The sequence below is a fragment of the Orcinus orca genome, chromosome 19, assembly GCF_937001465.1.
Source record: "Orcinus orca chromosome 19, mOrcOrc1.1, whole genome shotgun sequence".
Taxonomy (NCBI): Eukaryota; Metazoa; Chordata; class Mammalia; order Artiodactyla; family Delphinidae; genus Orcinus; species Orcinus orca.
In genome coordinates, this window is record NC_064577.1 from 52,335,462 (window position 1) to 52,350,075 (window position 14,614).

The window sequence follows — 14,614 nt, forward strand, 5'->3', positions numbered from 1 at the left end:
GCAGGTCACCCCAAGCCCATTCCATGTCCCTTTACCACCACCCTCCCACCGGCTCTGTTCCCAAAGCCCTGGCTTGTGGTGAAGGGCTAGGCACCTGGGGGATCCCATCTCATCCTACCCAGCCTCAGCTGGTCACTCTTGCATCTCTGTCTGTCCTGCATACATGTCCATCTAGGGCAGACCCAAGGATGCAGGTCCCTGGGACACAATTCAACCAGATATTTCCCGGGCTGGCTCATGGGGCCCCGAGGGCAGGTTCTCAGATGAGACGGGGGCCTGAGCAAGGAGTCCCCCGAATTATACCGGGTTAGGATCCCTAACTGTTTGCTGGGACTAGTGCTACACTGAGGGGGCAATGGCAACCTGATTGTGAAGGGAGGTAGGCTTCAAGCACACAGAGCAGCAAGGCACTCTCACCGAGCCAGGATGTGTGACCCTGCACATCTTCTTATCCCCTGGGGAGGAAGGTAGGGGAGGGAAGGAGAGGAAAGCCTTCCCCAAAACTACCACCGGCTTCTGGGCTGAGCAGGACAGGCAAGGAATGGAGAACAGGAATGGTGACACACAAGGTCTCTCCAGGAGAGGCAGTGCACGCATGCACGTGCGTGTGGGGACCAAGCACCCCTCATCATAACACACCTCTTCACGTCGGCTCCGGAACAGCTCCATCCAACAGAACTTTATGCGGTGATGGAAACGTTTTATATTCTGCACAGACGGTAGCCCCCAGCCACGTGGCTGCTGAGTCACTGAAGCGTGGCTAGTGTGGCCGAGGAACCGAATTTTCCGTTTTACTTAATTTTACTTAAATTAAATGTAAACCTTAGTAGCTGCATGTGGCTAGTGTGATTGTACTAGACAGACGGATGCTAGGAAGATGATGGGCTATGGCAGTTAAGACCCAGGCCACCTGGGTCCCAGTCCTGGCCCTGCCCCTTACTGGCTGTGACCCCCTGAACAGGGTTTCTACCTCTCCAGGCTTCAGGGTCCCCATCCGTAGAGGGAAAATCTAGAGGAGGTGCAGACCGTGCCTGGCCCGGTGCTGGCTTCTCAGCTTGTGGTGTCTGGTGTCCTGCTTGGAAAGGCCCGTGGCCACCTGAGCTGCCACGTGCAGCAGAGAAGCGGTGCGGAGGGCTCCCTTGGGGCAGCTGAGGGGCCCACCCTGGTGGGGAAACCACCCAGCCCAGGGGACACACTTGTGGGCAAGTCCCCCCACGCACCCCCCTCCACCTGAACTTCTGCTTCTGTACCTGCTGTTCTCTTCCGCCTCCCCCGCTATCAGAAAGGTGCACGGACCCCAGAGACCATCCTGCCCAAAACCCTCATTTCCAGAAAACAAAAGAGAGGCCCCGAGATGCTGGGTGACCTGCCTATGGCCATGGGCAGACAGGACAAGAGCCTAGGGCTTCTGCTGCTGGTTGAGGATCTGTCCCCCACAGAGCATGGCTCTCAGTGTCCCACATGCCTCCTGACCTCCCCCGACACACCCCTTCCCCACCCGAAGCTCAGTCTGAGGCACAGGTGGGACCGGCCCCTCGCACACCGCACGCCCTGCCCTCCACTGCCTTCAGAGCGCCGTCCCCCCAGGGCCATGTCCTGCTCGCCTTGCCGCCTTGCAGCTCAGGCCTCCGGGTTTAGGAGGATGACCAACCAGGAGTGGAAGCCCAGCTCCCTAGCGGCCCTGCCAAGACACAGAGCCCAGAGGGCGGAACTCTGCTCCTAGCATCTTCTCTACACCCCCCAGCTGTCCTTAGAACACAGACACCCCCGAGCACCCCAAAACACTCTTGCTGTACTCCAGGTCTGGGGAAGGCTGGCTTCCCCGCTTCTAGGGAAACGCAAGCCCCATAAATCATCACTTCCTTCACGCCCCTCCCCCATCCCTGCAGGACCACGGCCCCCGCTGCCCCGCAGGTGAGAGTCCCAGGCCTCCCGGTTACACGGAAGCTAGAGCAGCCTGGGCACGTGAGTGGGTATCACCGGGCGCTCTGCCTTGAGTCTCTGACGCCCACATGGAGGGAAGGGAGGATCTAACCAACCCCCCGCCACCATCACTCAGGACAGAGAGCAGACCCAAACCCAAGAGCACACCCAACACACACGTCAGAAGGGCACCGGAGCCGCACGAGGGGAGGAAGGAAGGTGAGGTCCAGACAGCAAGGCACGTGAATGCTGGGGAGGCACAGGGTGACAGAAAACCCTGGGCCCCAAGTTCAGTCCCCTCCCCAAGGAGAGAGAACCTGGAAGAGGTTTCAGAAAACGGAGGGCAAGCAGAGCTAGGGCTCCTGTCTTTCCCTTCCCCCTACAAGCCACTCTCAGCCAGTGAAATGCTTCAGTTAATCAGAAACTGGGCTGCATCCTGACCTGGATACAAGGTCAAGTGGATCTGAAACTTAGCACCTGTAGGTCATTTCGTGAATGGATGTATGCATGAGTTGATTCTCCTTAGGGGTCCCCCTCCCCCCAATGCAGCCCACCTCCCATGTCCCCAAAGCCCTGGGAGACAAAGCCACTCACCTGGGAACTGATAGCCATAGCTAGGAGCAAATCCAGGGTAGCCGCGGCCATAGGTTGCCACAAAGTTGGGGTAGCCTTGAACACAGAGAGAAAGACCACGTCGGTTAGTGCAGCTGCTTCAGGTTGCGGGAGTCCGAGGGGGGGCGGGAGTGAGACACAGTCCGAGTTATTTTCCTCCACAAAATTACTTGTCTCCCGTGGGGGTCTTTACCCAGGGCCTGGGTCACCCCTCGCCCGTGGCTGGGGCACTGCTGTCAGCCTGCTGGTGATTAGCCCGTATTTGGGCCGAGAGACCCCCAAAGCCCACGCACTTTCTTGAACCTGCAGAGTAAATGCCACAGGTTAGCCCCAGACCCTCGGCCAGCGCCGGGCGCTGACATTTGCACAGCTTACCCTGTATGTACTTTACCTTAAGGCTATTGACAGTAGGAGATTAAAGTCCTTCGCCAGCACCATGGACAGAGCATAAGGAATGCAGGGTGGGGTCACAGTCTAGGGGCAAAACTCAGGGGCTGACTCCGTGCCTCTGGAAGAACACTGGGCCCAGTGAGCCACGGCCTGGGGCACGCAGGGACCAAGCCACGTCCAAGCAGGGACACTCCACCGTATCCTCCCAAGGCCCTGGGAGAACAGGGACGGCCCGGCTGTGCTAAATGTGCCCCACAAACATGAACCCAAGGCCTCGACGGGCATTTTCCAGCAAGCACGCTCCTTCCAGGCACCCGTCTCAGCAGATTACCTGGGGGTGCTGGCTAACCGAGGGGTGTCTGTGGAAACCGCTGCTGGACTGGGCATGGGGTGCAGAGGAAAGAACTGGCAAGTTCTGGCGTCCCTGTGGTCGTCTCCGATCAGTTACCAGTTACCAACCCCCCATGAGATGCCACTGTAGCTCCCTACCCTTCGTGGTGCCCACTCAGACCCTCACTCCTCACATCCTGACCTCTTGAGTTCGGCTACAAAGAAGGCTGGGGTAGCCTTCTGGGATGGAAATTCCACTGGCCATAGCAGACCCATGGCTGCCCCGTTCCCAGCCTGCCAGGCTCCCTTTGCTTCCCTCCGCTCCATATAGAAGAAACTCAGTCCATTCACGCTCTTAAAATGCCACCTTGGCCAGCCTGCCACCTACTTTACCACCACCACCACTGCCAGCCTGACCTCTGCTTTGACCTCTGAGCGGGACGCCTGTGGCTGTTTTCGGCTGCCCAGCACCTGAACCCCCTTCTCTGTGTCTGAGTCTTGGAGACGGGCCTGCCTCCCATCATGGAGGCAGAAAGGCCTCCCTCCTGCTCTTGCTGAGCCTGGCAGCTGGGAAGCAGACTGTGAACCCGGGCTGGGCCAGTGCAAGTCTTCTCCAGGTGCCAGTGGGGGAGAGGAGGGTGGCTGGTTCAGAACCTATTCTGGCGTCAGCAGCAGAGCCCGGGGTCCGCTGGTGGCAACAGTGGTCCCCTAACCAGCTGACCGCCCAGCTCCCCAGTTCCTGCCTGTTCCCCGGCCTTTCTGGCCCTTCTGTCCGTTGCCCAAGCCCCTTCCAATAACCTCTTTTACTGTCTATAGCAGCCAGAGTTATTTCTGTTGCTTTGTCACCAAAACGCTAGTAGAAAGCATTTTGACGGGCAGGTTTAGGACAGCCTCCACGCCCTCCAACCATAAGGCCCGTAAGTGGCGGCTTTCCACATGTATCCTTGCGGCTCCATACAGCAACTTAAACACCCTGAAGCCAGGCTCTGGGGTCTCATCAGCCACTTCCAGGTGGATTCGCACATGTCACAGCATTTTCTGACCCTGCAGGGGATGGCTGAATGCCAGGATCGTTCACTAAATTCCAGCTTGGGTGCAGCATCACGACTTAGAGTTTGCGGGTCCTCCTGCTGCCTGTTCATAGCGCTTTTATGCTGAAGGCGGTCCAGAAATGGGACCCACCCACCTTCACTTTCCCCTGCTTGTTGGTATCACAGCTTTCACCTTGACCAGAAGATCTGTCATCAGACCTAAGACAGAAGTTTGCTGGACTAGACATCAGGAGATGGGTTCCAGCCCTGCCTCTGGCCCAAGGCCACGTCATCGGGGTTCTTCCCTTCCTTCTGGGAGCTTGAGTCTTGCCATCTGTAGAAAGCTTTGCAGGTCCCCTGAAGTGCGGATGGGCCCCAATTCTCAGAGACCAGCTGTGGCTCCTTTCCCTCGCTTCGGCCAGAGCCTTTCCAAACTTGCAGTCACCGCTCACTGGCCAGTCGATCTGTTTACACCCCACAAGGGTCTTCCTGCTTGCTCTTTCTGCATGAGTTTATTTCCCAGCACTTGGTGCCCTGCTGACAGAGGGATGCCCAGACCAACCAGGATGACCTGGCGGCTTTGTCCTGACTGCAGAGGAACAGACCCCAGTGAGTCGCTGAGCTCTGGCACCCAACGGGGAAAGAGAGACAGAGGGACAAAGTATAGGGACAGAGATGGGGACTCAGGTGCCTTAAGTGGACACACACATACTGGCTCCTTCCTTGGTATTTATCTCATGGCTGGCCAGCCCAATTCTCCTCCAAATTAATCACCTGCTATCAAATCAGATCTTTCAGCAATAGACTTCTTACCATGATTTCAACAATATTGATTAATGAATTATATGCAAAGAGCCAAGTCACTGCTGCCCAAGGGCTTTCCTAGTGAAAAATGACTCCTTTGCCTCTAACTTCAGGGCTGGGGGTCTTAAATATTTTAGTGTTAACGTGACAGCAAAAACCTAAGCCCATGTGTCACCTTCGAGACTCCCTCAGGGTGGGTGGGGTGGAGGGTGGTGGAACGCCCAGTCCCTCCCTGATTCGAGTCACCAATATGATTCCATCGTATCTGCCTACTTCCTGGCACACTCGCAAGTCTTCACCAGGAATGAGGAAAAGCATGGTCAAGTTCACCCCAGTTGGGGGCCTCACCCCAATCTTCCCAGGCATGTCAAAATTGTCTCCTGTTCAACAAAGATGAGAATTTGACACCTGCCCGAGGGGGGGCTCTTATCTCCGCCCCCCATCGCCGAACATCCTCTGGGTCGGGCAGATGAAATCATAAATTTATAATACAACATTACTTCAATTTTCCTCTTCATTTACTGCTGTGCAGTCCAGCTCTGCTCCAGCGGTTCACAGCCCCAGCCACATGGGGGAAACCGGCTGGCTGCGTATCCATAGCACATTACAGCAGACCCACGCGCGCGCTCCATCAGGCCACATCACATTGAGACGACCCGGCCACCGCTTCCCTGAGCAGCCGGGCCCCTCCCTCACTGGCCACTGCACGATTTATTTGCTCCAGTACTCTGGATGCCCCATCAAGCCCACAGTAATTATCTCTTGTCAAAAAAGGAAAAAACCAAGCCTTCTGCCTGGATGACCACCTTTCTTGCAGACAGGCTTTCCATTGTGGGGGAAAAAAAAAATCAGAAATCAGCAAGAGAATTTGAAGCTGCCAGTTGGCTCATTTGGGGCACCCCCCTTTTTGGGATGCTGGCGGAATTCTCAGAATTGTGGTTCTAGATCTTTGTTCCAACCCTAGAAGATGTCTGCACATGACTCATCCTTTTCCAGGCTCTGTTACTCAGCTACTGAAGAGTCACAGAAAACGGCTCCCACCAGGCCCCCAACTTGAAAGAGACAAGAGACGGGGCTGTTTATCCAGGGAGCTGCCAGCGTGTGACACATCTGCTGCGTGGCGTGCAGAGCATTGCCTGGGGCACCACGGTGGCTCCGTGAGGTCTGCATACAGATGCGACACCAAGTGCCAAGGGCCCTTTCCAGGCCATAGTCTACAAGGACGCTGGGCCCCAGAATCATCCGGAGTTGCAGGGGTTCCTCCAGACCTGTGCTGTCCCATTAAAGTTTAATTTAATTTAAATTATATAAAAAGCCCCATCTTAAATGCTCAACAGTCACACGCAGCTAGCGGCCACCATCTTGGGCAGTGCAGATATACGACCTTTCTACCATCGCAGAGAGTTCTAGTGCGTTGTGCTGCTCTAGATGGAAAATGAAAAGCTGAATTCTGAGTTTCCTCTGTTCACTAGAAAACAGCTGAACAAATGGAGACCTCCTTGGGGATGACCTCAAACAGATATTTTGGGGAAAGACAAATCCCAGTTGAAATTACAAATGAGTCTAGGCATGCGGCTCTATGTTCCAGCCAATCTCCTTCTGATCAGTGAAAGCCAGCAGATTAGAGCTCTTCATCCCTTCCAGACAAAAAAAAAATTTTTTTTTTGCTTTCATTTCCGAGGGGCTTAATGTTGGGGAACACTGGGTCAGGATTTCACAGTGCTGCTTAGAATGCCTCTGGCTTTCTTCAGCTGGTCAGCAATGTCTCTCCACTTCTGGGACCGCAGGGTGAAGCTTTTCTTCAAAGCCTCAGCAATGAGGTATTTCTCTATCACTGCTACCAAACATGTTAAATAGTGTGTACCCAGCGAGGTCAAGATAGTTAGAGGCGGTAGGATTATACGGCTGAGAAGGCCAAGAGGAATCAGATATATCAACGATAATCATGTTTGCTTTTATTAAGTCCACTTTCATTAAGAAAAACCAAACCGATTCTAGTGCACTGGGTGGGCGAGGCAGCGAACAAAGTCTGAGAGCTGCAAAAATACCTTTCCTAAGGGTCTTAGCTGATTTTGGTTTTGTCGAGCTCAAAGGCAGGGAGACTGACCTAAGGATGATTCCTCCTCTTCTCTCGTACACTTTCTTAAAGGAATTCCCATTGGGCTGATTATTCCACGATTCTGTCAAAGGCTGTGAAAGCTAAAACCAAAACAGCTGTAGGTCTCCTCCCAAGAACGTTTGCTGCCACAGCAAGAGAGATCAAGAAAGAATAACTGCAACTATACGCTCATCAGCCTCTCTCTGATGAGACCTCCCGAAGTACGGAGACAATCTTAAAGAGTATTTAAAAATTAGTTCCACAGCTTCCAAGTCATTTATAGACCAGAGTGTCTGCTGTCTCACGAGGATGTCTACTCCCTGATATCAGACTTCTTTCTCTGGTGCCTCCTAAGCATCTAGAACAATGCCTGGCACTTAGGAGGTACTCAGTAAATATTTGTTGAATGAATGGATTTTAAAGCTTTAATGGGTTAGTCTCACTTCTAAAAATCCCTAACAGTGTTATGTATTTTTCTGCTCTTTCGACGATAAAAGTTTAAATCACTGAAACCTCATCTCATTAACAAACTTAAAAAACAGTGTTTCTGCGTGAGCCAAGTTCATTAGCCAAACTGTGGGTGGTGGCAATGGTGGTGATTCTAGGACTGATAGGCAGGCCTAGTGCACCACAGAGATGGTGACCCAGGTGACTGATGGAGTCAGGTCAGGCCATCTTGCCAAAGGATTAGACTTCATTGGTGACATCACGTTAAGGGAAGAAGCACGAAGCAAGGGCTTGTTACAGCACAGCAGATGGCACTCCCCTCGACCAAGAGTCCAGAGGCCCAGGGTGCCAAACTGCGCCAGTGGGTGAAAGAGAGGGCAGCCCTGGGAGTTTCTGGCGAGCGCAGCAGAGAAAGCTCGGTGGAGACCCAAGCCTGGCTGGGGAGGCAACAGGCCAACCAGATCGTGAGACTGTGAGTTTGTTCCCTGGGTGGTGGTCTGATTCCCCCTTCTGCCTGGACCTCAGGCTGAGCTGGTTCCCAACTGGGGACACATTTGGGGACCTCTCAGGAGGCCCTGTCTCAGCAGGCATCTGGATGTCCTCAACATAGTAGCTGGGGAGTTCAGGAGGGCTGGGAGGTGATGAGGGCTGGAGTCCAGTGCACAGATCTTGTTGGGAGGTAGAAATTCAAAGATCATCCAACTCCCTTGGCTGGGGGTCCAAGGAGGAGGCTGCAGGTACCATGGCACAAGTCACACACAGACGCAGGTCTAGCTATATTCTCGGTCCCAAGTGGCGGGGTGTTGGATACCTACTTGGGTGGTAATTTGCCCGGGGCTCCCCAGTACCTTACTAATAACAGCTCCCAGTTTGAGTATATATTACTGTATTTTGTTGATTAGAAGACACACTTTTTTTTTTTTCACATCTTAACATCCTGAAAGTGGGATCCGTCTCACAATGTGGTTTAGTTAACAGTATATATTTTTTCTTTCCAGATGGTACACAAGGTGCATTCCGCCACCCATGGCAGCTTGAACCTGATAAAATACAGCACTGGTTGGGCACGATACGGCTTCATCTATCCTCAACAGCCCCATGAAATGAGGGTTCCCATATCCCTATGGATGGGGTAACTGAAGGACAGAGAAGACTGTCCCTCCAAAGTCACACAGCTGACCAGACGAGAAGTCCAGATCTCCTGATTCTGAAGTGCTGAGCCCTTTCCTGTGGTCCACACAGCCCGCCTTGGTGGAAGCCGGACCCACACCATCAGTTCCACCCGAAGAGCTCTCTGCTTGCTTGGGGGTGGAGGAGAGCCTCGGTGACCTGAGGGGCCCTGCCTGGGGCAGGGGGGTTTCGCCTGGTGGCAGCCTCAACCAGAGCTACATGGGCAAGAGGCCAAACCCTTAAGTAGCAAGGGTATGGGGGATGGGGATGAACTGGGGGAGGCTATGACTCAAGAACTAATAGACTCAACCACAATGACATTTTAAACCAGCTATTACTACCTCTTTACTGCAGCTCAGGGAAGTCATAACTTGAAACGTGAGAGAACAAAGTCGGGGAAGATGAGTGAGCACCTGGCATCCATCACATTTCCATCCCTCAGAGAGCAGGAACCAACCAGATGGCATCTGGAGAAGCACGGGGACCATGTGGGTCTGCCCACCACCAACTGTGGTCCGAGCCACCCGGCCACCACCTCTCGTCACACACGCGCTGCCTGGACCTGCCCAGCAGCCGCCTTGCTGGCCCTCAGGGCTCCACACCAGGACCCTCGCATTCCAAGCTATTTCTTCTGTCTGCATGGCCCTTGGCTTGCTCATCCTTCTCTTCCTAGCTGAGATGTCACCTCCACCGGGAGGTGTTCCCTGATTCCTCCAACTAGTTTCCATTCCTCATTATGTGCCCATAAAGCACCTCACGACTCTCTCTATTATGAGTAATAACGTACCCATGTGATGAGCTGTTAAACGTCACCTCTCTCACTAGACCACAAGCTCCATGAGGGCAGGGACCACATCTGCCTTGTTAGGCACTGTCTCCCAGTGCTGGCCCTGGGCCAGGAACGCAGTAGGTGCTCAAGGACTATTTGCTGTTGAATGCCTCCTGCGGTCAACAAGGCACCTGCCTGGGCTCCCATTATGAAACCATTGGTCTGTGGAGCCCTGAGCCCTTGCTTGGCATCTGGGGAGAATACAGCTGCCGCACCTTTGCTCTTTGGCAACTGACATGAGTGAGCTGGCTTTGCTCCACACCTCTGCTTCCTCAGGAAGAAAACCTCCCCCAGGCAAGCAGAGAAAACCGTGGGGTACATGATACCTCACATAAAGGGTATCAAGTGAGAGGCAGAAGGGTGGGGGTGCTTCTTGAAGATCTGGATCCTAAAAAGCCATTTGATGCCCTAGGGACTTTATACTCATCATTTAAAATTCAAGGCTCTGAAAGCCAGCAGGCAGTAATGGGCTCAACTCTTTTAAGATTTTATTTTAAAATTTGGAAGTATTAATCCATTTGGGGTTTCTTTTGGTATATAACATAAGGTAAGGGCCACATACAAATTATTTTTAGAGCAAGAGCTACACAAGTATCTTACAGTCAACCAGGAAATCATTCTCATTGAGTTTTTAAAATTAATTTCTTTATAATAATTAAACTCATACATAGAAACACATTTAATTTAGGCTCCTTAACTTTTTCTATCAACAGGTGCCTTCCTATATGCCACACTATTTTAATTACTGTAGTTTTGGACTATGTTCTGATATTTGGTCAAACTCTCTTTTTTCTCATTTCTCTTTTTAAAAAATTTTCTTATTTATTCTCATGTGTTTCTTCTTCCAGATAAGTGTTAGAATCATTTGGCCAATTTTTAAAGAATTACAATAGGAATTTTCCTTGAAACTCTGTTAAAGCTAAAAAGTTAGCTTTAACATCTTAGCCATTTTGAGAATTCTCATGGCATCCTTTTGCATTTTTTAAAGCTTCCTCAAAATAACTTTACCTGCCTTGTTACTTCCTCAGACAAATAGATACAATTTTTTTAAAGGTCTAAATTCTAAAGCCAAGAAAAGTTTTATAAATTTAAAACTGAGCCAAGAATGATTTAAACAGCAGCAAATCTGAAAATACATAAAGCGCTTATCAAACAATATAGAAGAGGGACTCTTAGCCAATCCAAATGAAACCCATTAAAACTAGACAGACCGTGTGCCTGAATGGAATTTTACCATTAACTACCATTTATCCCATTTAATTAGTATTTTCCTGACACACAATAACTTGCACTAAAATACCGTTCTCTCGCCTTGAAATTTCTAATTATTGTTACGACCCACACCATTATGCTTCTCCACTGCTTTCTCCATCTTTCATGCCATTTAAGCGGCAAGATTTTCAATTATCTATGCAGGACGGACAGAGATACCTTTAAGGAAGGGGCATAATATGCAACTCAATTTCTCTAAAAGCCAGGAGAGATCATTTTTCATCAGAACAAACATACTTTGTCTTTCATCATTTTTTTTTTTTTGCAAATAAAGAATAAAACAGGTTATTTAAGACATCCATTTAAACACAAATTTGATATCCCAAGAGAAAAATGTTAATCACTTAAATAGACAGGAGTATCGCCCACCATTACCATATCCCCTCCTCTCCCAAGTTTTAGAAAATGTAGCCTCGGCTCACATAAATTAAGCCAGCCAGGAGTCCACAGGTCTTTAAGAACTCCCAGTCAGCAGAGAGGGCTGAGGCAAAGAGAGTAACTTTTCCTCCTTTTGAAAAAGGGAGTGGAAAGGGGAAAAAATAATATCAAGTACCTTCTATGAGCCAGGCATGGAACAAGATGCCTATCTGTCTAGTTGTCTGCCTATCTATCTATCTATCTATCTATCTATCTCTGCTAACTTGATGGTCACAACTGTCCTGTAAGAGGAATTATCACCCTCATATACAGATAGGGAAGCTGAGCCTCAGACAGGTAAAGCAGTTTGCCCAACTGGAAGGCGACCCAGGCCCCAGGGTCTGGCCCAGACTCACCCAGCATCCCCATGCCAAGCATGAACGCATCCATGGTATAAGGCAGTCCCCGGGCCCGGCCTCTCGTCCCAGGCGGGAACATGACTTCCTTCGGTTGAGCCTTCTTACATTCTACCTGTTAAACAGAAAGGCGAACAAATGAGATGCAAACGAATTCCATGTAAATGTCAAAGGCAGAACTGATCTGGTTACCAGCTAAGTTATTTTTAGCCTTGCTCCTTACTCGCTGTAAAAATAGTCGCGCCGAGTAAATGGCCTGCAAAATAAATATTGAAGAAAACACACCACTTGTGCAAATCCTGCAAAAACCTACAAGGATGAGATTGGGTTTGGAGGGGCGGCAGGGACAGCAGCTGAAGATGCCCAGGTGTGGGCTGGAGCTCAAATTGAAACCTGCGCAGAAGGCGTGAGAAGGCGGGCGATGGCTGTTGGATGCGTCTGTGACTAATAACAACAGCAATAGTAATAATCCGTCATTATCGTTCAGCCCTTTACATGTTTACACATTCCTCTCGGGCTCCATCAGGTCAGTGATTCTTCATAGCAGGCCACTTGCTATGAAGTCTCATTAAATAGACAGGCCAGTTAGTCTTAGCTCCATTTCACAGATGAGAAAACTGAGCATCAGAAGGCTTGTGTAACAAGCTCTAAGCCATATCCCAGCAGGCGCAGGCCCGGAAGCCGGATTTTTAAAATTTCTAGGTCAGCGATGCCACCATCTCCATAAAACCTGCCCCAGCACACTCCCGAGGGAAGTAATGAGATTAAACGTGGATTACCGGTTTCTCACTTTGCAGCTATGTCTTCAAGTGGTTGCTAATCTTTCCTTTCTGTTTCCCCCTCTGCCTCCAAAATTTCTTAATCCTATTCTGCTCACATCCAGAAGTCATTTACTTAACAACCTTAATGACAGGTAATACAAACCCTAAGAAGTAAGTAAAACTGCTGCCTGTTGAAGTTCCTACACTGTTATCACTAGTGTTCCTTAGGCCCTTGGTGGGCGCTTACTTGCTTTTAGTTTACAGATAGATTTAACAAGCCTTGTTAGCCAGTAATCAATCCCATTGCTGATGAAGATGGGATGTTGTAGAGCAAGGCAGCAGTGCTTAAAGCTGCCGGAACTAACAGCACGATAGCCTGATAATGATGGGGAAAAGATGAGAATCAGGTACCTTATTTTTTTATTTTTTTATTTTTTTTGCGGTACGCGGGCCTCTCACTGTTGTGGCCTCTCCCGTTGCGGAGCACAGGCTCCGGACGCGCAGGCTCAGTGGCCATGACTCCCGGACCCAGCCGGGGCACGAACCCGTGTCCCCCGCATCGGCAGGCGGACTCTCAACCACTGCGCCACCAGGGAAGCCCCAGGTACCTTATTTTAAAAAGCAGTCTGGGGCCGTATAGTATAGAAGCCAAAACTTCACATAGCTCAACAGCTGCTGAGGGTCACTATCACACATTAAATCACTATTGCTCACGGCATGTCTGAGAGATGAAGAAAAAGTTAAATAGTGTGCAGTGTACTTTGTTTTAAAAAGGACCTACACGGGTTATCCATTATGGAGATATTCTCATTCCAAATACTTCAATTAAAAGATATTTTAGTGCTTAAGGCTAGGAGGAAGCTTTAATTACCTATAATATTAACTCCTCTTTCTTCAAAGACGCCGGATAATAAGTATTTACTGTTGCTCTTTAAAGAATGATCACCACGCAGGCTTTAAAAAAATGGACAAAATGGTTCAACGGTCACGACTGATATGTTTAATACAAAGAGTTTTTATAGAGTAAAAGGAAAGAGATGAGCATCTCCACAGAGAGGTGGGTAAAGGACTCGAACAGGCAATTCAAAAATGGCTAATAAAGAAGCCTACATCCCCACATGTGTGCTTTTTGAAACAGCAAAAGCCGTAAATGTATACACTTCCTGCAACCAAGAGACCCTACTTCCAGGGATTTATCCTGCAGGGAGGAGGCTATTCACCACAAGCATTAATTATAATTTTTTTTTTAAAAAAAGGAAATATCCTAAATGTCCAAGAACAGGGAGTTAGGCCGAGTTTGGTTCATCCAAGCTGATTGAAAGCTACACAGCTACGGAGAAGCAGGCTAATAATAACATACGCGGGTATTGGGAAACCCTCAGTCCCAGGCAAACCAGGACGGCTGGTCACCCTAACTGCAAGAGGTGGGGAAAAAAGCAAATTACAGTGCCTTTGGAAAATAAACAAGTGTATATATCATATAGGGGAAAAGTACTAAAAAATTACGCCGAAGTTGTCTTAGTTTGTTCTTTACTTCCATTGTGCATCCTATTGTTTATTCCTCCAATTTTTTCGCTTCGAGCACTACTGTCGCAAGCGAGGTGGGGTGATTCTCAAGAAATAAATTCATCAGAATTTGGGTCTTTTCGATCTCTCTCCTAAGCCCAGAGCTGACATTGTGCTCCTGGACTCCAGATCCCATCCCTGGGACTCAGAAGCAGGCTGAGAAGCCTCATTTGCAAGAGGCTGCCTGAGCCTGGGGAGATGGGTGTGCTCTGCAGAGGCAGACAGATAATTACCTAACGCCAACACCGGGATCTGGAATAATATGCTAACCAGCTCACTTCCTAATAGCCCTATCGGTGACAATCTACTGCATTGTCTTATGAAAACCTGCTGCCTGTTCCTAGGCAACCTGATCAACGAAATTTTCAGGTTTATACAATTTTCATTTAGGAAACATAAAGGTTAACTGACTGTAATGGGAGTATTTTAAACAAACCCACCTCCTCTTCCTCTCACAGAACAGGGCTGGCAGCTCTGTTGAATTCTGCTCTGTCTGGGCTAGTGATGTTTCGGGCGGCACCGGCTGCGTGGGTTCTCTCAACCCCTCGCCGTGTCGATGGTGAGCGCTCCCGGAGGCCAGGGGCCGTGGCATGCGCTCTCTCTGGGGG

General features: G+C 50.1%; 1 protein-coding gene across 9 annotated transcripts in view; it reads right to left on the reverse strand.

The window, feature by feature from the left end:
* Positions 1-14,614, reverse strand: part of MSI2 (musashi RNA binding protein 2) — a 389,547-nt gene that overhangs the window by 47,229 nt on the left and 327,704 nt on the right. For all 9 annotated transcript variants that reach the window (XR_007473301.1, XR_007473302.1, XM_049701558.1 and 6 more), the window contains exons 9-10: positions 11,680-11,794; positions 2,518-2,592 (exon numbers count right to left, since the gene is read on the reverse strand). Coding sequence is in view for 7 of the 9 variants with exons in the window: in XM_049701558.1 (XP_049557515.1) it covers positions 2,518-2,592; positions 11,680-11,794 (190 nt within the window). In the remaining 2 variants the exon portion in view is untranslated. The remainder of the gene's footprint in view (positions 1-2,517; positions 2,593-11,679; positions 11,795-14,614) is intronic.